Source organism: Lutra lutra, chromosome 15 (genome assembly GCF_902655055.1).
Source record: "Lutra lutra chromosome 15, mLutLut1.2, whole genome shotgun sequence".
Classification (NCBI taxonomy): domain Eukaryota; kingdom Metazoa; phylum Chordata; class Mammalia; order Carnivora; family Mustelidae; genus Lutra; species Lutra lutra.
The window spans coordinates 64,459,956-64,482,476 of record NC_062292.1 but is presented as its reverse complement, the minus strand read 5'-3'; the positions used below and the strand labels follow the sequence as shown (position 1 = coordinate 64,482,476).

At 57.8% G+C, this 22,521-nt stretch overlaps 2 protein-coding genes across 2 annotated transcripts; one reads left to right on the top strand and one right to left on the bottom strand.

Annotated features, from left to right (window-relative positions):
- Nucleotides 1-709: 709 nt before the first annotated feature.
- Nucleotides 710-20,076, bottom strand: ADAMTS4 (ADAM metallopeptidase with thrombospondin type 1 motif 4). The gene is given in 13 exon segments (XM_047704485.1): nucleotides 710-2,524; nucleotides 2,992-3,167; nucleotides 4,084-4,259; nucleotides 4,506-4,692; nucleotides 4,798-4,839; nucleotides 4,841-5,085; nucleotides 5,788-5,958; nucleotides 6,515-6,647; nucleotides 6,876-7,199; nucleotides 8,318-8,346; nucleotides 8,349-9,181; nucleotides 10,172-10,178; nucleotides 20,071-20,076. Coding segments are annotated over 11 exon segments (2,520 nt in total). The 5' UTR covers nucleotides 8,959-9,181; nucleotides 10,172-10,178; nucleotides 20,071-20,076; the 3' UTR covers nucleotides 710-2,097.
- On the top strand, nucleotides 12,569-22,396 carry NDUFS2 (NADH:ubiquinone oxidoreductase core subunit S2). The gene is made up of 14 exons (XM_047704487.1): nucleotides 12,569-12,726; nucleotides 13,567-13,673; nucleotides 16,529-16,719; nucleotides 18,198-18,318; nucleotides 18,482-18,594; nucleotides 19,391-19,465; nucleotides 19,618-19,695; nucleotides 19,843-19,928; nucleotides 20,122-20,241; nucleotides 21,085-21,214; nucleotides 21,449-21,544; nucleotides 21,711-21,794; nucleotides 21,931-21,988; nucleotides 22,177-22,396. Exons 1-14 carry the CDS (start codon nucleotides 12,632-12,634, stop codon nucleotides 22,212-22,214), a joined length of 1,392 nt encoding a protein of 463 aa, XP_047560443.1. The 5' UTR covers nucleotides 12,569-12,631; the 3' UTR covers nucleotides 22,215-22,396.
- The last annotated feature ends 125 nt before the right edge of the window (nucleotides 22,397-22,521 follow it).

Genomic DNA, 22,521 nt, shown 5'->3' with positions numbered 1-22,521 from the left:
GGAGGGAAAGACAGGCACCAAGCAGCAGGGAGAGAAGAGACTGGCCCTGTTCTTGTGGCTGCAGCCGAGGGAGGAGGCACCCAGCGGGCGGCGATAAGTGTGAGGCACCGCCTGGCACAGCCCTCGGGGAGCAAAGCCCAGCCCCAGTGAGCACAGCGCACACAACTGCAACCTCCATGGCCTGCCTCGAGCCCCTGCCCCAGCTCCACACCCCAAGAATGTTTGGAGGAGCTATGGCCCCCACGAGCTATAGCTCCCCCAGTCTCCCTCTTGCACCCACCCCAGGGTCTTCTTTACCCACGGTTCCTCCCACACCTCCCCATCCAGGCCCTTCTCCAATCCCCGCAGTGCCCCCCGACTGACTGCTGTTCTCCCGGGATCCACCCGCCGCCCTTTCCAACCCCGTGGCCTTCATGACCCATGCAAGATGGCCAACTGATGTCACCTGCTCAGAAGGAAAAGCTGAGCTGTCACGTGTCCCATAGTCTAGTCAAGTGTGCCACCTCCCATGAAAGCCCAGCTCCCCACCACTGGAGACTCGCCCCTGAGCCATTTTCGTGAGCCGCTGGATGACCCCCCACCCACCTGGGTCCTGCTCTTCTGTATTAAATCCCGCTCTAACCTCACAGCTGCAGAGAAGCGAGCTGTGTTGACACTGGTGGATTCCGGGCGCCCGTCCCAATCACTCAGTAGTCATAAGGGTAACCTCTCACGTGGTTCAGCCTTTACTATTTTGAAAATAACGGTATCATTTGTTCCCAGAACAAGCCGGTGGGGACAGGCGTCAGTAGCCCCTTACACATACGAGCTCCCTACAGCTCGGCATCAGTGACTCACCCAGCACCACGGCCGGTCAGACACTGAGCCCCAGCTCAGACTCAGACTCATGGGCTCCCTTGTCCAGCGCTCCCCCTCCGAGGACGACGACGGCCCGAGGGCCCCCCGAGAACTCTCATTACTAAGTGTCCAGTGGCTTGGACAGAGCCAGTCCTGTTTTCTTTGTGCTTCCTTGTTCTGGTCAGCTGTGCTTGGAGCGAAGGGTCTATGACATTGTGTTGACCGGAAGTTGCCGGTGATCAGGGACACGACCGTCCTATCTCCGATCCTCCCTGAGAATCCAGGACAGCGGTCTGCCAACCAGAGGAATTCGGCCTGGGGGCGAGGGCAGGTACCAGCGGCAAGAGCTTTTCACCTTCGGGGCGCAGCAAACCCCACAGGCAGCAACGTAGGCCCCGCGCTAACCAAGGGCGGCCGCCCTGCACTGGGCACTGACCCAGGGCCAGGCGTAATGCAGTTCTTTATTGACATCTTTATTGACATTATTCAGCCTCACAACACATTTCCATGGGAGGTATTGTTATCGGCAAACGAGGAAACTGATGTTCAGAGACGGGGAGCCAGGGTGCGACCCACCTCTGTCTGAGTCCGAAAGGAGCACATAAATAGCAGAAGTCAATATATATTTTAAAAATATGATAATCCCTTACTCCCTGAAGGTCTATCATACCCTTGACTCTTCCTTTCCCAGAAAACAGAATTCAGGGAGAGGAAAGCAAGGGCAGGATGTACTTCATACATGAACCCACGCACAGACACACACACACACATACACACACACACACACACACACAGGTCAGTTTTGCCTATCACCACCACCCTGGATTTCCTAGCCAGGGTGCGGGTTATGAGGGGGTGGAAGTCATTTTTCCCAGGACCCTAGTCCTCATCCCCTTCCCTGGTGCTAAATAAAAGTGAATAAATACTAAATAAATACAACGGCTCCCCGCCCCCCTTCCCCACTGGCTTCCCCCTCCCTCCCGTGACCAGCAGGGCAGAGGGGGCAGTGTAGATGGGGACGGTTTCCCAGCCCCTTCCATTCACCACCCGTCCCTGCCGTCCAGGGCAGGAAATCAGGGCAGGGCCAGCCTGCGAGTCGGGGGCGGGGAGGAGTGCGGGCCTCATGCTCTCCGCCCCTCCCCGCCGTGTCTGCGTGTCTGCGTGTCCGTGTGTCCGCGGGAGGCAGCCAGGGAGGCCCCGTCTTTCTGCCAACTCAGTCCGAGGCCCCGGTGCCCGGCAAGGGCAGCGGGGAGGATGAGGTTATTTCCTGCCCGCCCAGGGGCGCCGCCGGAGGATCTCCAGAATCTGAGCCTTGCGGTGCAGCCAGTCCTGCGGAGGGGGGCGGGGTGTGGACGGCGCTGGCCGGGGCACGAAGAAGCTGTAGCGCAGGCGAGCGTTCTGGGGGTTACCAGCCACCAGGACCTGCAGCGTGAGCGGCTGGGCCAGCGGCCCGTGGCCGGCCAGCGACTCGGAGGCTGCCGTGGCCCCGCTGTAGCGGAGGCTGACCCCCCCAGGCAGGACTACGTCCGTGGCCGAGGGCATCAGTGTGTACTCTCCGTTGAGGGCGTAGGAGCCATCTGGAAGCTTTAGGGCCAGATAGACACTGCGGACCCCAGGGGACCCCTGCTGCCGGACCAGGATATGCGTGGCCCCCGCGGGGATAGTGACCACATTGTTGTATCCGTACCTGAGCGGAAAGAGAAGACGGGGGCTCAGCATCTTCCCGAATCTCCTCAGCCTTTCTGAGCTGCTTGTACGATTGTGTGTGTGAGTCTGTGTGTGCAGAGGGGTGTCTCCCCAAACCTACGTGAGGTGTCCGGCCTGGATCTGAGCTCCCTGCCAATGCGCCCTCCTCCCTCTCCTGTCTAGACCCCTGACTGAGGTGCCCTTCTGAGCCCACCTCTTCCCAGCCGGTCCAGTTCCTACTCTCCCTCCAGGAGCAAGTCACCCCCCTCCCCAGGAATCCCTCCCTGAGGCCCACCAGGGCCCTCGCTGCAGCCCCAAGCTGTCTGTTGAACACATGGGACACTGTGCTCGAACAACTTACTCATCCATCTCCCTTACTAGACTGTCAGCTCTCTGAGAGGACAGACAGTGTCAAGTTCACCTCTGTACCCCAAGGGCCAGGAAGGGGGAAATCAATAGTGAATGAACCTGAATTTTCTGAAGGAGCCAGACTGTTTACTGCAGCTGGAACCATCCCCACCGCACACCATGCACTTGTCAAACTTCTTTTTGGAGCCAATGACACGGTCACAGCCTGCATGGATACAGCGGCCCTGGACACAGACCGACGAGCTGTCCGGGGAACAGGGAGTCCCATCTACTACCTGCCAAGAGAAGGAGAGATACAAAGGGTTCTTTCTTAGTCAGGAGGGGTTGGTGAGCCAGACCAGACCCACATCCCACCCAGGAAGGGGACGTCAGAAAGGCTGGGTGGGAGGGGACGAAGATGGGGTGTGGGGTGAGTCCCAGCCCTGTGAAGGGGGAATAATCCTAACGATACTAATTATAAAAGCCACCATTTCCAGAAGACTCCCTCACAATCGGGCACTTTGCTAAGTGCCTTATAAACTAGAATATAGATCTCACACACTATTGGAGGTTTCTAGACACAGAACACTGTGGTTTAGAAAGATGAAGAGACTGTCCCAAAGATGAGCCGGCTGGCAAGCGGAGGGGCCACGAGGGAAACGGGCAGGTCTGAGTCTCAGCACCAGCCCGGAACCTTGATGGTAGCGACCCAGACGGCCACTAGAGGGCGGCCGATGAGCAAGGATGCTCCCCGGGGGAGGGCCAAAACCTCTGCGAGGGCGCGTTCTTCCTTTGGGCTTTCACAAGCCGCCCTCTCCCAGAGAAGGGGTGCAGGGACGCCACCGTCTCCAAGATGCCTGTCCAGTGAGCGTCTGGCCTCCCATGAGCCGGACGAGGCCACCCATGTAAGTGACAGAGGAGCCCACAGAAAGGGGGTCAAAGACTTGCCCAGAAGGCCACATCTGTTCTCAGGCAATAGAGAGATGGGACCCGGGAGACGGAAGAGAGAGAAAAAGAACCCAAGGGAAAGGGGACGGGCTGGAGCTGCCTGACTGGGAAATGATCCAGAGTCTGGGGCCTGGTTTCCAAATATCCGCGGATGGGAAAGTGTGAGTGGACCCTGGGCGGGCCTGGAACGGGTCTTTGCCATCAGAGAGCAGGGGGCTTCGGGACAGTGAGCACAGCCGGGGCCCGGGGGCACCTGGTCCTCACCCGTGGTTCCAGCACGTAGTAGTAGCCCAGGGCCCGGGCCTGGCAGGTGAGCTTGCACTGGTCCCGGGGGGCTACCCCCGTGTAGCGAGGGACCCAGTCCATGGGCCCTGGGAAGCTCTTGAAGAGGTCAGTGCGGTGGTTGAAAGCGGCACACTGCTCGTCACGGAAGGTCAGTGCTGTAGGGGGTGAAACCGGCGGTCAGGGTCCTCTTTGCTCACTACATTCCCCGTGAGCAAAGCTCCTCAGAGCTCTACACAGCCTGGCACCTCTCTTCACTGCAGACCACCACAGAAGGTTCCCAGAGGGTGAAATTACTCCCCTCAACAGCAGGGACTGTCCCCCCAACTCCGCCCCGCTCCAGGGACCATAGTCCTGCTCTACAAGCATCCCCCCCAGTGGCTTCTGCCCCTCCCGCTCCTCACCTGAGCCAGTTGGGCAGTCCTGGGTGTTGCAGGAACGGAAGCGGGTGCGGCGACCCTCACAGTACTTGCCGCCATTCCGGGGGACTGGCCGCGTGCAGTCCCGGGAAGAGAACTGGACGCCACCACCGCAGCTCCGAGAGCAGTCGCCCCATGACCCCCAGGGGCCCCAGCCACCAGCCTGGGGGATCTGCAGAAGCACAGAATGAAGGGGCGGGATCAATACCCTCTCTTTGGGTCAGGGCCAGCCCCACTCCTTCAGACCCCCTGCTGCATCCCTGGCCCGGGATCTCACATTAAAGTCCTGGAGCTGGTCCACGTGGAGGCAGCGGCCCCCCCATGCAGGCCTGCGATGGCCCGCAGGGAGTGCCATCAGCCCAGGGTGAATGCTTGGTCTGGCACATGGCATGGCCGTTGAGATGGCCGGAACACCAGAGAGCAGCACAGGGCGGTGGCAGCTGGGGACAATGGCGTGAGTCGGGCCCAAAGGTCAGCTGACACTGGCGATCAGCATCATAGTCCTTGCCAGGGAAAGTCACAGGCAGATGCAGGGGAGCCGCTGGCTTGTCTAAGAGACAGTGCCCTGGGGAGGAGATGGGGTAGGAAGTTAGCAATGGGCTGAGGGAACATTCTAGTTGCGAGCTGAAAGTGGGGACTCCCTGGGGCCTGATGGGTCCTAGACTCCAAATCCTTGGGCTGGAAAAGGCCAAGAGCTGATACAATGTATTGGGTGCTTATTACATGATGAGCCTTTCTCGTTAACCGCGGAGAGCAGCTCCGAGGCGGCGATCGTCTCACGCTGGCTTTACCGACCAGCCACACGAAGCTCACACTCACGCATCTACACTTGTCCAAGGAAGAGAATCAGGCTGGGAACCCGAAGCGCTAAGTCTTCTGACCTCTTCTAACCTACCACAGACCTCTTGAGTAGGCTTAGTCTCCGCAGCCCTGCCCAGAAGTGGCCACCCTGCCAGGCTTGCACACCTCCAGTGACGGGCAATCACTCCCTTCCCAGACAGCCTGTTCTCGTGTGAAGGGTTCTGACCCTTAAAAGGTCAGATCTCATTCTATAGCACCAAAAGTCGCCTCCCTTGGCTGCACTATTTATGCTAGAGGAAGTGGGAACCACACAAAGACAGAAGCATTTCTCACCCCATCCTACACTGCAGAGGAAACCCACTGGAGGCAGGCAGTCCGGCCCATGCAGAATGCGGCAGAAGAGAAAACACAGTGCAGGGAGCAGGGACGGGGCGCTGCCCGGGGCGGGGGGCTGCCCTCTGCTTACCGTAGCCGTTGTCCAGGAAGTCAGTGATGAAGCGGGCACTGCAGGGGGACCAGGGCTCCTCGGGGTCCACATGGGCCATCACAGGAGCCATGACGTGGCGGGAAGTGCTCCCAGGCCCATTCAGACCGACACATGGTTTTGAGTTGTCATGGAGCATGTTGAAGACATGACCTGTGACAGCAGAGGCCTTGCTAGGGTTGCAGGGTCCCATCTCTGTGCCCTCAGGGGGCTTCAAGGCCAGAATAACCTGGGTGCAGCTGTGGGTGGTCAGAGCCATTCCCTACCCCACCCACACTGCCCCCCATCTCCTTCTGGGGCTCCAGTATGGAGCCCCCACAGCTCTGTCTCCCCTTCCCCCCAAAAACACGCAAGGCACCTCCCGACCCTCTTTTCCTTTGTGGCCAGCATTCCGAACCCTGAACCCAGCCGCTCCGTCACTGACCCTCCTGAATAACATCTCTTTCAATATGGGGCCCTCCCCAGACACACGCGTGCGCACACACACGGTGCTCACGGTAAGTTTCCGCACACTATCTCATTCAATAAAAAAAATCTAAATATCTCCACCCACAGCAGAAAAAGTTAATGGCCAAGGAGCTAGGCCTGGGCAGGAGGAAGAATCACTCTGTGACCCCTTCCGCCCTCCAGTGAGCTCTCTGTCCCCTTCCCCTGCCCCGACAGCTGTCCCAGGCCGCCCTGTTGCCCCGCAGCCCCACTCCCACGTTACCCAGTTCGTGAGCAGCAGTGAAGGCCGACTGGAGCCCGTCGTCCTCCACGATAGCACAGCTCCGAGACGGGTCACACACAGTGCCCACGTCAGCCATGCCCAGAGTGTCGCAGGTGGAGACCCCACACAGGTCCTGTGGGGAGGTAGCATAGAAGGTGCATGAGGAACCAGGACCCCCGGGTCCACTGGGACAAGATCTAGCTTCATGGGGGACCTGGGCCCCGAGGAGCCAGCGCCATTGGGACCCGCATGGCAGACGGGGCAGCATGGCCGGGGCCAGGTGCCCCGTGGAACACCTCCAGGGGCACCGTTTCCAGCACAGCGGACACAAGGGGCTTCTTGGAGCTGACTGGGGCCTCACCTGCCGGGTGAACAGGATGGCCGTGTCAAAGTGGTCAGGGTCCGAGTCCTCGGGGGTGTTGAGTCCCCGCTGCCAGGCGCAGAAGCTGCGCAGGGTCTGGGCGGCACTGGGTCCCACCTGAGGCCCTTCCTCGCCCGGCCCCAAAATCACGAGCCGCGTCACCACCAAGCTGACTGGGTTGCGGATGCTGGGGTGCTTGAAGGCCTTGGCGGCGGCGGCCATGACTGTCAGCAGGTAACGCTTCAGCCCCGCGCCGTGAAACGCTGCCATCTTGTCGTCCGCCACGACCAGCGTCTCCACAAATCTACTCAGCGAAGCGAAGCGCTAGATGGGGAGAGAGGAGGGGAGCATCCTGAGAGAGCCTCCCAGACCCGCGGCTCCTCTCCCCCTCCCTTACTTTCTGGGTCTGCAACTCAGCAGAGTCAGCTGGGCCCCACATACCCCAGGGGATTCCTGACGGGTGTTGGTTGGGCCCTCCCCACCCCCACCCCAAGTTCCAGGGCTTTTGCGGTAACTCAAAGAATCAGCTGTTGGTTCTAAGGAGGGGAGGGTCAGGGGGATGCCACGTCCCAGGGCAGGGCTGCGTGTGAGCCCCAGAGGTGAAAAGCAGCTGGGACTGCCTCTGGGAGGGGCTCTGGGGTCCCCCAGGCCTGAGTGCTCAGGGCCCGCAGGCCTGGAGCTAGAGGGCCGGGCTGCAACGTGTCTGCCCTGTGTGGTTGGAGGAACAATTCAGTCAGCAGCTAGGGCCCGGGCCAGATCTTGGCGTGGCGGGTGTGGAGGGATAGCGGCTGGTCTGGATTAAAGCGAGAGAGGGAGGGAGGGAAGAAGGGGGAGGCCGGCAGTGGGAGGGAGGGAAGGATGGAGCTTCGGGCAGCGGCAGCCCTGCAGTCAGTGCACAGCGTGGGAAGGGGACTGAGCAGAGGGCACATGGGCTGTCTTTCCTCCCTGCCCACTTTTGCCCTACTTTGCAGTTTGCCAGAACTATTTGGAAGGCAGCGCCAGAAGCCAGAGGCCAGTCCCTGGGGCTTCGAACCTCAGTCCTTTAGCCGGCAGTGGAGGGCGAAAATCAAATTTGGGGCACGGAAAAGAGTCAAGGCCCAGGGGGCTGTTGGGAAAGCTTTCTGGCAGGAGATGGTTCCAGTAGAGTGCCTTGGCCAAGCAGGGCTGGGGTGGGCAGAGGGGTGCCCCTTCCCAGCAGAGAGTCTCTGACCCACCTCTGGGAGCCCTTCTGGTGTCAGCAGCCTGGCCAGGAGAAGGGCTGGGGCAGGGAGCATCCAGAGCCTTCCCGAGAGAGGAGGCTAGCGGAGAGAGGAGAGGCAGACAGAAGGCAGGGAAGAAGCAGCACGGCCAGCAGTGGAAGTGGGTGGGGAGAGGGTGAATAGGGGTCAGTAGGACAGACATGGCGGGAGCGGCTGCAGGACACAGACTCCACAGCTGCCTACCTTGGCTCTTCGAGGGCTGGGGCTGGGATTCCGGGAGGAGCCTTGACGTTGCACATGGGGCCCTGGCTGCTGGCAGGACTCTTCCGGCGGAGGATGTGAGCCCCAGGGCCCCCGGCAGAGTTAAGGGTGCCTCCCTCCAGGGGCTGGATGTGGAGTTCGGTCCCCCGATACTGCAGCACCCCTAACAGGGCTCCCCCGTCCCAGTGCAGAGATGCCACCGACTCCGGATCTCCGTTGACAGTGCCGGTGAGGTAGGTGCCTGGCTCGGCCCCTCCCAGCAGCTCAGGTGCTTGGCCCAGGTACTGCACCGTCAGCCCCTCGACCCGCACGCCGGGGTCCTGCTCCAGCTCTAGAAGCAGCATCTCCCCAAAGGCTGGCAAGCGGTACAGAAGCCTGGCAGGGGTGCCTGAACCTGGCAGGACGCTACCATTGAGCTTCTCTGGAAACACGATCTCCTCCTCCCGGGGGAGGGGGCTGGCGGGCCGGGCCGAGGGCAGGAGCGAGGCCAGCGGCAGCAGCAGCAGCAGCAGCCGTCCCACTGGCCGAGAGATGGGCACAGTGGGGAGCAGTGGGCGGGCATGGACTCCCCGCAGCCAGCACCCGGCCAAGCTCCTCCTGGGATGCCAGTCTGTCCGGGACATGGCACTGGTGCCGCAGCTGCGAGGGATTGAGGCCGTCTGGGCACCCAGTGCTCCCTGCCCCGGCTTTGGAAAGCTCCTCTCTACAGCCTGGGGGCTCGGACTTGCGCCAGGCTCAGAGGCCGAGTTTTCAGAGGGGCTGGGGACCTTCAGAGGAGATGGCGAAAACTTGGCCCCCAGGCTCAGGAGAGGCACCGGGTGGCCGGCTCTTCCAAACTCTCCTCTCCTGGGTCTTTGTCTCTCCCTGCCCTTGTCTTCTGCAGCTTCTCTGGCCTCTCCTTCTGGGCTTCCTCAGACTGTCTGGCTTTGCCTCTGTGCCTGCCCTGTCTCTGGCTCCTTCCGCTGTGCCTTTGTCTCTGTCTCTCTCCTCCTCTCGCGCTCGCCCGTGTCTATGTGTCTGGGGGTCTCCCTGTGGGCTCTTCCCAGCCTCTCTCCGCGCCGGCTCTTTTAAGCGTCCTGAGCTTCTGCGATTGGCTGAGCTATAAGCCATTCAGCCAGGAGCTCTGTTGGTAGGACTCAGATGGGTGTTTCATTGCTTCCCAAAAATCCTAGTTTTTGTTTTCCTTTAAAAAAAAAAATGGGACTTGCCCAGGGGAGGGGAATCTCTAGCAGCCGGATGGATCCCAGGCACTGGGCCAGCTGATGACGTAGCCTTTCCCCAAACCCCACAGTCGGCTCTCAGCTGTCTTTCCCTTTTTGGTGGGACAGAGCCCCAAGAGGGGTAGGAAGTAAGGGAAAAGGGCCTGGTCAACACGCACAGAAAGGCCATGGTCCCGGGAGAATTCTCGCTTCCATTCTCTAATCTGGCACGGCCTCCCTTTCTCAGGGCTTCCTCAAGCTGCCCTCTGCCCCTAGAGGCTAGTCGCCAGAGCTGAGGCAGCTGAGCGAACTGCCAGGGAAAGACCGTGGGGAACAGGTAAGGAAGCACCAAGAGGGCAGAACAAAGGAAGGAGGTGGCTGGACTTGGCTCAGGATGGGACCAAGCACTGAGAGAGAGAAAAGGCTGCAGGGATGTGGGACAGGCGAGGAGACAGTGATCAGGGAGTTTACTGCCCAAAGGTAGGATGGGTCTGCTTAGAATGGGTACACGGAGCAGGCAGAGCGAAGGCAGGAGGGGTTAATGACTTTTCCTTTTATAGAAGGAGGATCCAGGGTAGCACCCCTCCTCCTTTAACACTCCTCTTCTTCAAGCTCCCTGCTCCTGAGTTACCACTACCCACCCCCTCCAAAGCCCAGAACAGCCAATCCCCCTCCATTCCCCGCAGGGCTCCCCCTCTACCACTTCCTGACCCCCACTTCCCTGGCCCAGCTCCCAGTAGCTTCCCCCAGGCTCTTGGAGCTGTTCCTACCCACTCCCAACTGTCCTAAATCCTCCCCCAGCCTCAAGTCAGCCAGCCCCCAGTACAGAAAGACTTGTTCTCTTAGGAACCCAGCTGCACCGAAAGTCAGTCCATCCTAGGGAATCCCCACCTGGCTCCCTCCTTTGGCCCCACCTTGCCCTGAGAACACAGTCGTTCCTGGAATATCTAGTGATTTTTTATTTCTCATTCCCCATGGGACACGGGGAAGGTGGAGGCTGCCCCGTGTATTCAGGGAAATCAGAGTCCTGAAAAATGGGAACCCAGTGCCTGAGGTGGGGAGAGTGTCTAGGGAGGCAGAGGTAGTGGTAGGAGAAGGAAGCCAAAGGATTCCCTTGGTTGGGTTCTGGATGGGAAAAAACTCAGCAGAGAGGTCTTGGGGGTAGACGCTCGAGATAAAGAAGTTAAGGGTACAGAAGTAGAAGCAATTTCTGCCCACTCCATGCCACGGCCACTCCTTTCCCCAGGATATCCCCAGGAAAGAGAATGCAGTCAGCGGTCCCTTTCCTTTCCCAGAGGCACATCACCTGCCCCTACCCCCATTCCTCTACCCATTCTCTGCCTTGTCACCTCCTGTCTCCTAGATCATATCCGCCACAATGCTTCCTTTCCCCCTCCCTTCCTGCTCAGGTCGTGACTACCTGCCCCCGATGCCCACCACTTCCTGAACTGCCCACCATGGCCAGACCACCTCTTGACCCGCCATGTGCCCTGACTCTGGTCCTAACTCTGGAGGGGGCTGGGGCTGCGGGAGTCAGACAAAGGACAGGAGACCAGGAGGGCAGGGCCAAGAGGAGCTATCACCAGAGGACTCTCACTGCCCCTTTCCAACCCCCCATCTGAGATGAGGACAAAGGGGGTGACTAAGCAGTGAAAGACAAAGGGCCTTAGAGTCACAGCAGCAGTGTGTGGGGGTGTTGGCCACAGGGAGAAGGCACAAAAGATGCAGTGTCCTAGGTAGCCCCCCAGGAGCCCTCACCCCAGTATCCCAGCTCAAGCTGCCTCCAGGGCCAAGCAGCTCAGACTCTATCCTGACTTTTCCGGGGCTGGATTAGGGCAAATAAATGCAGTCCCCCCACCACCGGCATCGCCCTGCCCCCTCATCACGTTCACTGCGTTCACTGTTCACTGCGTTCCAGCCACAGAGAGAGAGCAGGCTCAGGGAAAGGGTGGGGGGGAGTGAGGGAGACAGGGAGGCAGAGCCTCTGCCTGGCTGTGGGGGCTGCCCAGTCCACCCCGGGTCCCAGTCAGTTCCCACAGCCAGGGATGTGGCCCCACCCTTTGGGACGGTTCCCATTAGGTCAACTCCCAGGCTAGAAGTCTGGCTTTCCCCTTTCTTCACAGCTAAGAATTCCCTGTCTCTGCCACTTTCCTGGTCTGTCTGCCCCACCCTGCAGCACTGCTGGTGGGCTGTCTCAGGGACCCTGTTGGGTTGGGGGGGCATCTGGGGACCGGCCTCTTTCCAGGCTCAGAGTGGGAAGCCTGTGCAAACTCGACGGGTGGCCCAGCTGGGCTGGGAGGCACAGGGAGCGAGCTGGAACTAGCCTCCAAGGCTGCAAAACTCGTGGTCTCTTCCATGCAGAGTTGGGATCAGACTCCTGGAGGCACGGTGTTCCCATGCGATGCCACTGGCCAGGGTCAGAAAGACAGGAGGGAAAAGAGGACTTGACCCAGGCCGGAAGTAGGGAATGAAACATCTCTAAGGGCGCTTCTGTAGCTTCTGGAAACCTGGCAGACATCAGGGTCACCCAGAGGGGGCCTCCTCTCCCCATCTGGGCTGAGGTGGCTCCTCTGCACCCAGCAGCCTGCTCCAACGCTGGTGGCCTTGGCGTCCTTCTCTTTCGTTTTGGTTTGGCGGGCGCTCTCAGACCCGCCCAGCCGCGCTCGGGCCCCCGCTCGCGAGCCCGTCTGGGCCATCTGGAAATGAGCTGGCTCTCTCCGCTCCCAATCTTTTGGCAAAGCCTGGGGCTGGCTGTCCCGGGAGGGCCGGGCTCCGACGCCGCCACCCGGAGCGCGGCTCGGGCAGGGGGCGGGGAAGCGCGCGGGCCAGCGAGCGCCGGGCCCCGCGGGAGGCGCAACTTGCTCCGACTTGCTCCGAGGCGAGTCCGCCACGAGCGGCGAGCACCGTGCGCGGCCGCCGCTCCGAGAGCGAGAGCGGAGCCTCGGCGCGGAACCCGGATGCTGTCGGCTCGCCGCGGCCGCGGCCCCGCCAGCTTCCAAGAGCGCGGCCCCGTGGTGCCCATAGGCGGGAAGCCGCCAGGGGGCGCGCGGGAGGCACTTCCGCCCGTTCTCCTTCCCGCAGTCCGCGGCGGGGCAAGATGGCGGCGCTGAGGGCTCTGCGCAGCCTCCGGGGCGTCGCGGCCCAGGCACTGCGGCCGGGAGCCGGGGGCCGGCTGCCGGTGCAGCCCAGCAGGTGAGACTCCCGGCGGCCCTCGACGCGTAGTCCCCGACGCCAGGATTTCTGGGGTCCGGCGCCTCCGCGGGCCTTGTGACCCCCTAGGAAAGAATGACCCAGGCCTGTGACCCCTCGCCCACGCCTGCTGTCCGGGGCTCCAGCATGCAGTGGCGTCCGCTCCGGCCGAGGGAGGGAAGAGGGGTGAAATCAGCTGGGCGGGGGGGGAACCCTGCTCCCGAACGTTAGCGATAGTGTCACCTTGCCCTTGTGCCCTGCTTCTCCCGAATGTCATCATAGGTGGCGTGTAGCTGGTGAAGTCTCCTTAAACGAGAAGAGGGAAGCACTCCTGGAGTTCAGGGAGGAACACAAACGCAGATACCTTCCCCACGTGTCCCCCCCCTCCCCCCCAACGTTGGTCCCCAGAACAACACTCACGTCTCGGGCTGAGCCAAGGAGTCATGCCCCTCCCCCCGCCCCCCCCCCCCCCCCCCCCCCCCCGCCCCTGCACCCGGCACCGCACGGCGCACCTCTTCGTCTTGGGTTGACCTTGAATACACACCTTGCTTGCATTCATAATGCCCCAGGTGGAAATACGAATGCGGTGAGAAGTTGAAGGAGCTGGGATCCCCAGCCTTGCATGCGTAGGGGTGACGGGTGTAGTGATTGCAAGAATAAGTTGTTGGTAGGAATGGAAATTCGGGAGTTCCAGCTTGTTCTGCTAAAACTACACTGTGTGCCAGTGACTTGGCATTGGGGAATCCGCGGGACCCTTCCCTGGGCCCACCAGAGAGTGAACGGGAACACTGAAACCAACCACTGTTGAGGCCCCGTGTCTAGGATCTGCCTTTAACTCCCTAGAGGTGCTCGGCAATGGCAGCCAGATGTGGAATGGGCAGAGCAGTTTGGGGGAGCTGTCATGTACCCCACCAAAGAAACAGCCCACTGGAAGCCTCCACCTTGGAATGGTGAGTTCCCAGAGCCCCTGCCCCGACTCGCCCCCATCCTTTCCCTAAGCTGATTTCTGAGTGCTCTTGAACTCGATGTCAAGGCAAGTTTGGGCCCTCATCCTTTTTGCTTCTTCACCAGCACTTCAACAGAGTAACACCGATAATAGGGCAGGTGTTTGTCAGTAGAGAAGGAAAAGAAGGACGTTCCAGGAGAAAAAGAGTAGATCCTCATCAGCCTTTGGAGGTCCCTACCAGATTTATATTTTTAGCTTCAGCTTTTTCCAGAGGTTCAATGTATTTCCATCTTCCTTTGGTAAAAAAGGTGTCTTTTTCTAGTGGTACCCAAATGCAGTCTTCCAGACTATGAAGCATTTTTCCCCATCAAAAGTAGCTCTTCCTCGTGACTTTTTGATTTTGATCAGTGGTACCCACGTTTTCCTTAATTTCTCAGGAATGAAACATTTTAGTTACCTTTGGCTCTTTTTTTTCTCTCTTGTCCTCCTTAAGTCCAAGAAGTCACCAAACCATGCAGATTCTTTTATAATGTTCCACATCGGACCATCTCGTCCTTTCTTGTTCAGATCTATTTTGTACTAGACCTTAGTTACTCAGGCGTCTCCTCACTGGGTTCCTGCCACTGATCTGGTCCCCCTCCAGCTTTGTAGCACAGTGTAATCACCCCCATCTTCCCCAAACACCGTTTTACCATGGCCTTCATTCTCTTGCTCAGAAACCTTCAGAAGACTTTCCATTACTTTTCAAAAATCTAATAGTAACAGGGCCAGGTGTTGAACCATATATCAGGCGTTTGATAGGCATTATTTCACCTAGTCCTCGCAACAACTCCATGAGAGTGAGACTAGTGTTATACTACTCTTGAGAAAATCGTGGTGCAGGGAGATCAGAAAACTTGATCAAGGACACATACACGGCTTTGTACTTGGGTCTGTCTGACTCCAGAACCCCTGGTGAAGAATTTTGGTTGAAAAGTTAAACTCTGGTTTCAGTTTTTGCTCTCCCATTTACCGGCGAATGAAGTGCCTGTTTCGTAGCATCACTGTAAGGGTTAAATGGGGTCATAACCATCAGAACCAGTTAGTGTAGTGACCGGCCCATGGTAAGTCTGCTGTAAGTGTGGTTATTAATGATACCGATAATTGAAACACTAGCCCCTACTGTTTGCCCACACTCATCTGCTTCTTGGTAGAGAAGGAGTTCCACAGAGACGTCCTTGTTCCCAAGGTTTGACCTTTGTTGATTCCATAGCCTAGGAAGGCTCTCCTGTCTACCTGTTTGAGTCATTCCCATGCCGTGTTTTTAAGAACCGCCTCCCATCCCGCCTCCATGAAGTCTTCACAGCGTTCTTCTCTCCCTTTAAATACTTGCAGCTGAGCCGCTCATTTGGTAACTTGTAAATTTGGCCTCTGTTACCTGTTCCTCCCACGGACTTATTTCCCAGTTAAACTGTATGCTTTTTGAGGGTGAGCGTTGCCATTTGGTAGTAGTCAGAATTAAGTACACATTTCCTGATTGGTTGGGCATTCATCAGATAGACTTGGAGTGGATCGTTCTGGTTAAGGATGTGGACTGTGTTGCTAAACACGTTGAGATCAGTCCTGACTCTGCCACTTGCCCGCTCTCTGAGAAGTCATTTGTTCTCTCTGGCTTCAGTTTCACCAATAAAATGAGGATAATAATAGTACCTACTACTCGTGTGGCTGTTAGGGGAATTAAGTTAATTAAAATCAGTGAAGGGGGGCACCTGGGTGGCTCAGTGGGTTAAGCCTCTGCCTTCAGCTCAGGTCATGATCTTAGGGTCCTGGGATCAAGCCCCGCATCGGGCTCTCTGCTTAGCAGGGAGCCTGCTTCCTCCTCTCTCCCTCTGCCTGCCTCTCTGCCTACTTGTGATCTCTGTCAAATAAATAAATAAAATTTAAAAAAAAAAATCAGTGAAGGGCTTAGAGTAGTGCTTGGCACATAATAAGGACTATATGAATGTTATTAGTATTGTCATCTTTATTTTCTTTTAAAGACTTATTTGCATGCGTGCACATGTGTGTGGTGGGGGACAGGCAGAGGAAGAGAGAGAATCTTTTCTTTTTTTAAAGATTTTATTTACTTATCGGACAGACAGATCACAAGTAGGCAGAGAGGCAGGCAGAGAGAGAAGAGGAAACAGGCTCCCTGCTGAGCAGAGAGCCCGATGCGGGGCTCGATCCCAGGACCTTGGGATCATGACCTGAGCCGAAGGCAGAGGCTTTAACCCACTGAGCCACCCAGGTGCCCCGAGAGAGAATCCTTACACAGACTCTCTGCAGAGTGCAGGCCCAACTCAGGGCTCGATCCCAGGACCCTGAGATCATGACCTGAGCCGAAAGCAAGAGTTAGCTGCTTGGGGCGCCTGGGTGGCTCAGTGGGTTAAAGCCTCTGCCTTTGGTTCAGGCTCCTGGGATCGAACCCTGCATTGGGTTCTTTACTCAGCAGGGAACCTGTTCCCCCCTCTCTTTCTTCCTGCCTCTCTGCCTATGTGTGATCTCTGACAAATAAATAAATAAAATCTTAAAAAAAAAAAAAAAGAGTTAGCTGCTTAACCAACTGAGGCACCCAGGAGCCCCAGTATTGCCATATTTAAAAAGGTATCTGGGAGACACGGAAAGAGTAAGGGTCTTGCGTGGTCCCTCTTGTCAGGAAATTTAGATCTTCCTCCCCTTTTTCCCATGTAATGGTCTTCTTCCTGCTTAGGTTGGCAATTAGGGAATCAGCAGGGTGTAGAGTGATGGGGAAGGGCCGTAGGGGGAGGCTCACTCTTTGCTGTCTCTTGGGGGCGCTCTAGGGAATTACCATTTGGCTCTGAACTCTTTCCTACTTCTCAGATGTGGACCCTCCAAAGGACACAATGGTGACAAACCTGACCCTGAACTTTGGGCCGCAGCACCCAGCCGCCCACGGAGTCCTGCGGCTCGTGATGGAGCTGAGTGGGGAGATGGTGCGGAAGTGCGACCCCCACATCGGCCTGCTGCACCGAGGCACCGAGAAGCTCATTGAATACAAGACCTATCTGCAGGTGTGGGGGTGCGCAGGGGCCTGCTGACGGGCCCTGGGGAATGCCGTGGCCTGGCACTTTGCCAGTTCGTTGCCCCCAAAGCCCCAGGGGAGGAGGGCGTTGAGGACATGAGGACGGTCTTGGTTGGGAGGATGGGGAGACGTGCCAGGGGCGCGTGACCGCAGTTCATCAGTCCATCCAGATGTGGTTTACCCAGCAGGAGTATTTGGCAGCTGGAACACCCCCAGCTTTTCTCCAGATGGCTTTTGGCTGGCCCCTTTACCCTTTCTCTAGTGCCTCAGTTTCCTTGCTCTTATATCGAGCTAGTACGTCAAAGCCAGTGTCCCCAGGGACAGGGGAAGCGGCAAGCGACGTCAGCTCCTTAGGGGTAACAGCCGATTCTTGTGTCTTCCGGCCGTCTCCGGTCTGTTCTCCAAACACTCCGTGAGTCAGAGTGACCGGGAGGGAGTTGGGGCAGCGTGCCGTTTGGAGGAGAGCTCTGTGACCCGAGTGGTGAGGGTCAGATGGGAAGGAATTGGAGCAGGGACAGGCATCTGAAGTTTTTTCTTACTGTCACGAAGAAAGGTCTTGCTCACAGAGGGTGACGAGGGTAGGGTACACCCGGCTGACGCGGATGTGACGGCCGCAGAGAGTCCAGGCAGGAATGGTGTCTGGTCCCAGAGTATGAAGCTGCAGCCTGCAGCGCTAACCCATGTCACAGTGACCTCAGGGCAAGAACTGGCTGTCCCAAAGACGGGAGTCCCAGCCCCGCCTCCTTCCTGGAAGCTGAAGCCTGCTGGGCATGCGGCTTCAGTAGCTTTCTGGGCATTCTGAGAAAGAGCCATTTTCTCCCTGACCAGAAGCCAGTGCGGCCCTTCTCGGGGCTCTGTGTTCCTCCAGTCCCCGTCCCACCCGGTTACTGCTCAGCCTGGTCACCTCCCTCCCTCACTGTCTCAGAGGGGCTGTCTCGTGTGAGACGGTCGCGGGCCAAGGTGCTCTGGAGCAGCTCCCGCCGGCCCGCGAGAGCAGGTGTGGGGATTTGTGAGCCGCTGTTCAGCAGCCGTGATCGCAAGTTGTAAATTATGTGAACTCACAATTTAATAAATTCTGTCAAGGGCCGAGGTAGGAAGTCCTCAGAGCTTATCCCTTTCTTACTTGCATTTGCTATGCTCTGTGGTGCCGTCACTGGGCCCGCTTCGCAGAAGTACCGTCCGGCGCCGCGTTCAGTTCCACGGCTGAAAGCGGCCCCGCCGCGTGGACCTTCCCCGTGGAACCCGGCACACACGGCACGTCACGGTTCCCTCCCGCCCCTTCGGAGAGCTCGTTTGTAAACGTTCGCAGCGTGTACAGCTGGCCGGAGGATGCTGCCTGCTTAGCTCCTGGGCCTGGAAGGCCTCATGCAGCACGGACCGGGAGCCGGCGGACCGCGGTGCGCTCGGCAGGCCACTGGGGGCTCCTGGCCCCGCACGGGTGACCCCGGTTCTCTTGCCTCTTCCCAGGCCCTTCCGTACTTTGACCGGCTGGACTACGTGTCCATGATGTGCAACGAGCAGGCCTACTCTCTGGCTGTGGAGAAGCTGCTCAACATCCAGCCTCCACCCCGGGCGCAGTGGATCCGAGGTAAAGCCGCAGCCCTGCCCGCGGCCCTCCCCGGCCGTTGCCGGGCTTGGAGCATCGACCCCAAGCTTAGTACGCAGACCCCAGGCTCTGCGCGCAACCACCGTGTCGCGGCGTTCCTCGGCTCCTATATCCTTCTCTCCTTGTGGTCCCTCCCTGTGCGCAGTACTGTTTGGAGAAATCACGCGGCTTCTGAACCACATTATGGCTGTGACAACCCATGCCCTGGACATTGGGGCCATGACCCCTTTCTTCTGGATGTTTGAAGAGCGGGAGAAGGTAAGAGAAGGAGGAGAGGATAGGCAACGGGGTACAAGAAGTGGAGAAGGTTCTTGAAGGAGACGAGATTAAAAGGAGAGAGAACATAGAACATTGAGAGGAAGGAGGTCTTCTTAACTTGGGTTGTGTTCTTCTTTCTTTCTTTCTTTTTTTTTTTTTAAAGCAGGCTCCCTGCTGAGCAGAGAGCCCTATTTCAGGCTCGATTCCAGGACCCTGGGACCATGACCTGAGCTGAAGGCAGAGGCCTTAACCCACTGAGCCGCCCAGGCACCCCTCTTTTTTTTTTTTTTTTTTAATATTTTATTTATTGGAGTGCCTTTTTAAAAAAAAGATTTTATTTATTTATTTGACAGAGAGAGATCACAAGTAGGCAGAGAGGCAGGCAGAGGGGGAGGCAGGCTCTGTGCTGAGCAGAGAGCCTGATGCGGGGCTTGATCCGAGGACCATGAGACCGTGACCCAAGCCGAAGGCAGAAGCTTAACCTACTGAGCCACTCAGGCACTCCTAAATAAATAAAATCTTAAAAAAAAAAAAAAGATTTTATTTATTTTTTCAGAGAGCACAAGTAGGGGGAGCGACAGGCAGAGGGAGAGGGAGAAGCGGAGCTTAATCCCTGGACCCTGAGATCATGACCTGAGCTGAAGGCAGATGCGCAACTGACTGAGCCACCCAGGCGCCCCAAACTGGGGTTCTGTTCTTAAGGAACCCAGTGTTGTGAGGGGTTGGGTGGGCACCAGCGCGTTGTTGGACTTGGGGCCCAGGACTTTGTCACTAATTCCCAGTGTGTCCTATCAAGATGTTTGAATTCTACGAGCGCGTGTCTGGGGCCCGGATGCACGCCGCCTACGTCCGCCCGGGGGGCGTGCACCAGGTGAGCCTGAGCCCCTGCCTTCCCTGACCTCCCGCTGCGCCTGTATCCCCTGTGGCCACTGGAGGGCAGCGCCGGCTGATGGAACCACTGACCCTGGGTGGGGGGGTGCGGGGCTGAGTCCCGCTCACTGCTCTTCTCCATTTGGCTCTTAGGACTTACCCCTTGGGCTTCTGGATGACATTTATGAGTTTTCTAAGAACTTCTCTCTTCGGGTTGATGAGTTGGAAGAGGTAAGATAGGAGCCAGGAGCTGGAGGGGAAAATCCCTCTTTTCCCCTTAAGAAAGGTTCATGGGGTCTTAGTCCTGGTTGTAAAGACCCCAGCAGCCTCTGACGGGAGTGAGGATGAGCGTTCATGTCCAGTTTTCCTGACCAACAGATGCTGACGAACAACAGGATCTGGCGGAATCGGACAGTGGACATTGGGGTTGTGACTGCCGAAGACGCGCTTAACTATGGGTTTAGGTGAGAGGAATGTGACTTCTGCGCTTGCGGGGGGTCTAGCCTAATACCTTGGTTTGGGCAAGGTGTGGCACCGTCCGTGCCTTGCTCTGAGCTCAGACCCCCACGCCTGGAGGGAAAGGGGAGACTGAGGAAGAGAGTGCACCTCCTTTCCTGGTTCGTGGAAAGGGACCCTCGTTCCCGTTCCGTTCTCCAGTGGCGTGATGCTCCGGGGCTCGGGCATCCAGTGGGACCTGCGGAAGACCCAACCCTACGATGTTTATGACCAGGTGGACTTCGATGTCCCTATTGGCTCTCGAGGGGACTGCTATGATAGGTAAGGCCAGATCTTCTCCGCCCGTCTTCCAGCTGTTTTCTCCTGTATGGCTTTTCTCTTGGTCACTTTCTGTATTCCTGAATGTTCCAAAAGCTTTTGGAGCTCTTTTGTCTGTTAAGCTAGGTGGTTTTCTAAAGCCGTCTTCTTTTACCCTCACTTATCCTCATCTCTTAGATGGAACTAGTTTGGGCTGCATTTTTGTAGCTGAGAAAGCTGAGGCTTAGATGTTCAAGATCAGCCTGGGGTCATCCTGTTTGTGGTGGTTGAGACCAGAGCCCTCCCAACCCGGCACTCTTTCCACTGAGTTCTAAGCTTCACATTCCATTCCTGAATAAGATTGGCTTCTGTTTTCTTTCTTTCTTTTTTTGAAAGATTTTATTTATTTATTTGACAGACAGAGATCACAAGTAGGCAGACAGGCAGACAGAGAGAGAGGGGAAGCAGGCTCCCTGCTGAGCAGAGAGCCCGATGTGGGGCTCGATCCCAGGACCCTGAGATCATGACCTGAGCTGAAGGCAGAGGTTTAACTCACCGAGCCACCCAGGTGTCCCTTCTGTTTTCTATTTGAGTCGATTTGACTCTCACCCGTTCTAGAGTCCAAGAAGTGTCTAAGAGGGGAGGACCACGGGACATGGGCTGAGAAGATTGGGAGGGGACTTGGGGCAGGAGCCACACCAGAGCCAGAAGACGAGAGGTTTTACCTGGGTGGCCAAGCCAGGCAGAGATGCTGCCCTAGGAGAAAAGAGGGAGGGAACAAGTCAGCCAGTGCTCTGGGTCAGGGAAGGGACGCCTCGCCTCCTTCTCTGCCTCACGTCTGCTCTGACCCCGGCTCCTCCCCTTCAGGTACCTGTGTCGGGTGGAGGAGATGCGCCAGTCCCTTCGCATCATCTCGCAGTGTCTGAACAAGATGCCTCCCGGGGAGATCAAGGTCGATGACGCCAAAGTTTCTCCGCCTAAGCGAGCAGAGATGAAGGTTGGCTCTGCGGGGAGAGAGAAGGGAGAGGGGCCAGCAGCTAGGGGGCAGTGTCCTCAGTTACACCCTGCTTCTCAGTTTTCCTTTTTGAAAGTCTTCGCCTCCGTAGCTACCTCGTCCGTTCACGGCGTGGGTTTTAGTCTCCCCCCGGGTGGGGCGTATTTCCCACACTGCGGGAAGGGCTGGGAGACACTGGGATCTGGCTCACTGCTGCTCCATTCCCCTTCTTTCCAGACTTCCATGGAGTCACTGATCCATCACTTCAAGCTGTACACGGAGGGCTACCAAGTCCCCCCGGGGGCCACGTACACTGCCATCGAGGCTCCTAAGGTGAGGAGAGATGGGGAAGGAAAGGGCAGCCCGGGGCACTGGGGGACTGGAGACAGGTGAGCAGTCATCGGCGAGTGGGAGGACATGGGGGGAAATAGAGAGGCTTTGTTGGCAGAGAAAAGTCTTCTTCCTGTTAACCGAGGCGGCCGACCTTCTCCTCCGACAGGGAGAGTTTGGGGTGTACCTCGTGTCCGACGGCAGCAGCCGCCCTTACCGGTGCAAGATCAAGGCTCCAGGTTTTGCCCACCTGGTAAGAACCAACCCCAGGGATTCTCTCTCCACTAAATCAGTCAGTCATTAGGGACCTCGGGTGAGACTCTGATGAACTTCCCTTCCTCCTCCTCCCACCCTGCTGATCTCACCTGACACTGTCCCCATCTCTCCAGGCTGGTTTGGACAAGATGTCGAAGGGACACATGCTGGCGGATGTTGTTGCCATCATAGGTACGAGGCCTATTGTGCGGCCGAGAGGCTGCAGATGAGGGAGTTTGGGGCTCTGACGGGGACAGAGACTGAACACTTCTATTCAGAGACTGTGGGCACGGACCCAGATCCTCGGTCTGCCAGGCACAGGAGCGAGTTCTGGATTTTTGGTGATACCACTTTTTTTTCTCCTCCTGCTGATCTCTTAGGTACCCAAGATATTGTGTTTGGAGAAGTGGATCGGTGAGCTAGGGAACAGCATTTGGTACCCCTGCCTGTCTGCTTCCTCCTCGGAGCCCAGCCGTCCCTGGAAAGGGACTCTGTGTGCGTGTGTGTGCGCACACCTGCAGACACTCAGCCGTCAGGCTTTCTGTGCATGAACTAGAAAAGGAGGAATTAGAATAAAGTAGCCGCCTTCTGGCCCCTCTGCCCAAAGCTCTGGTGTGTCTTTTTCGGTATCTTCCCGTCTTCCGCTTTGTTGGAGAAGTTGAGAACGTGAGTTAACCCTGCAGCGCTCTGTGGGTCTGCGTTCTTGCCAGTTTTTCCTGTTCTTC

What these genes read in the sequence shown, in the direction of transcription:
- NDUFS2 (XM_047704487.1), top strand. Translation starts at nt 12,632, where the DNA reads ATGGCGGCGCTGAGGGCTCTGCGCAGCCTCCGGGGCGTCGCGGCCCAG. An exon ending in GGGTTGATGAGTTGGAAGAG is followed by an intron (nt 19,696 to 19,842) that starts GTAAGATAGGAG and finishes CCTGACCAACAG; the next exon opens with ATGCTGACGAACAACAGGAT. An exon ending in CGAGGGGACTGCTATGATAG is followed by an intron (nt 20,242 to 21,084) that starts GTAAGGCCAGAT and finishes CCTCCCCTTCAG; the next exon opens with GTACCTGTGTCGGGTGGAGG.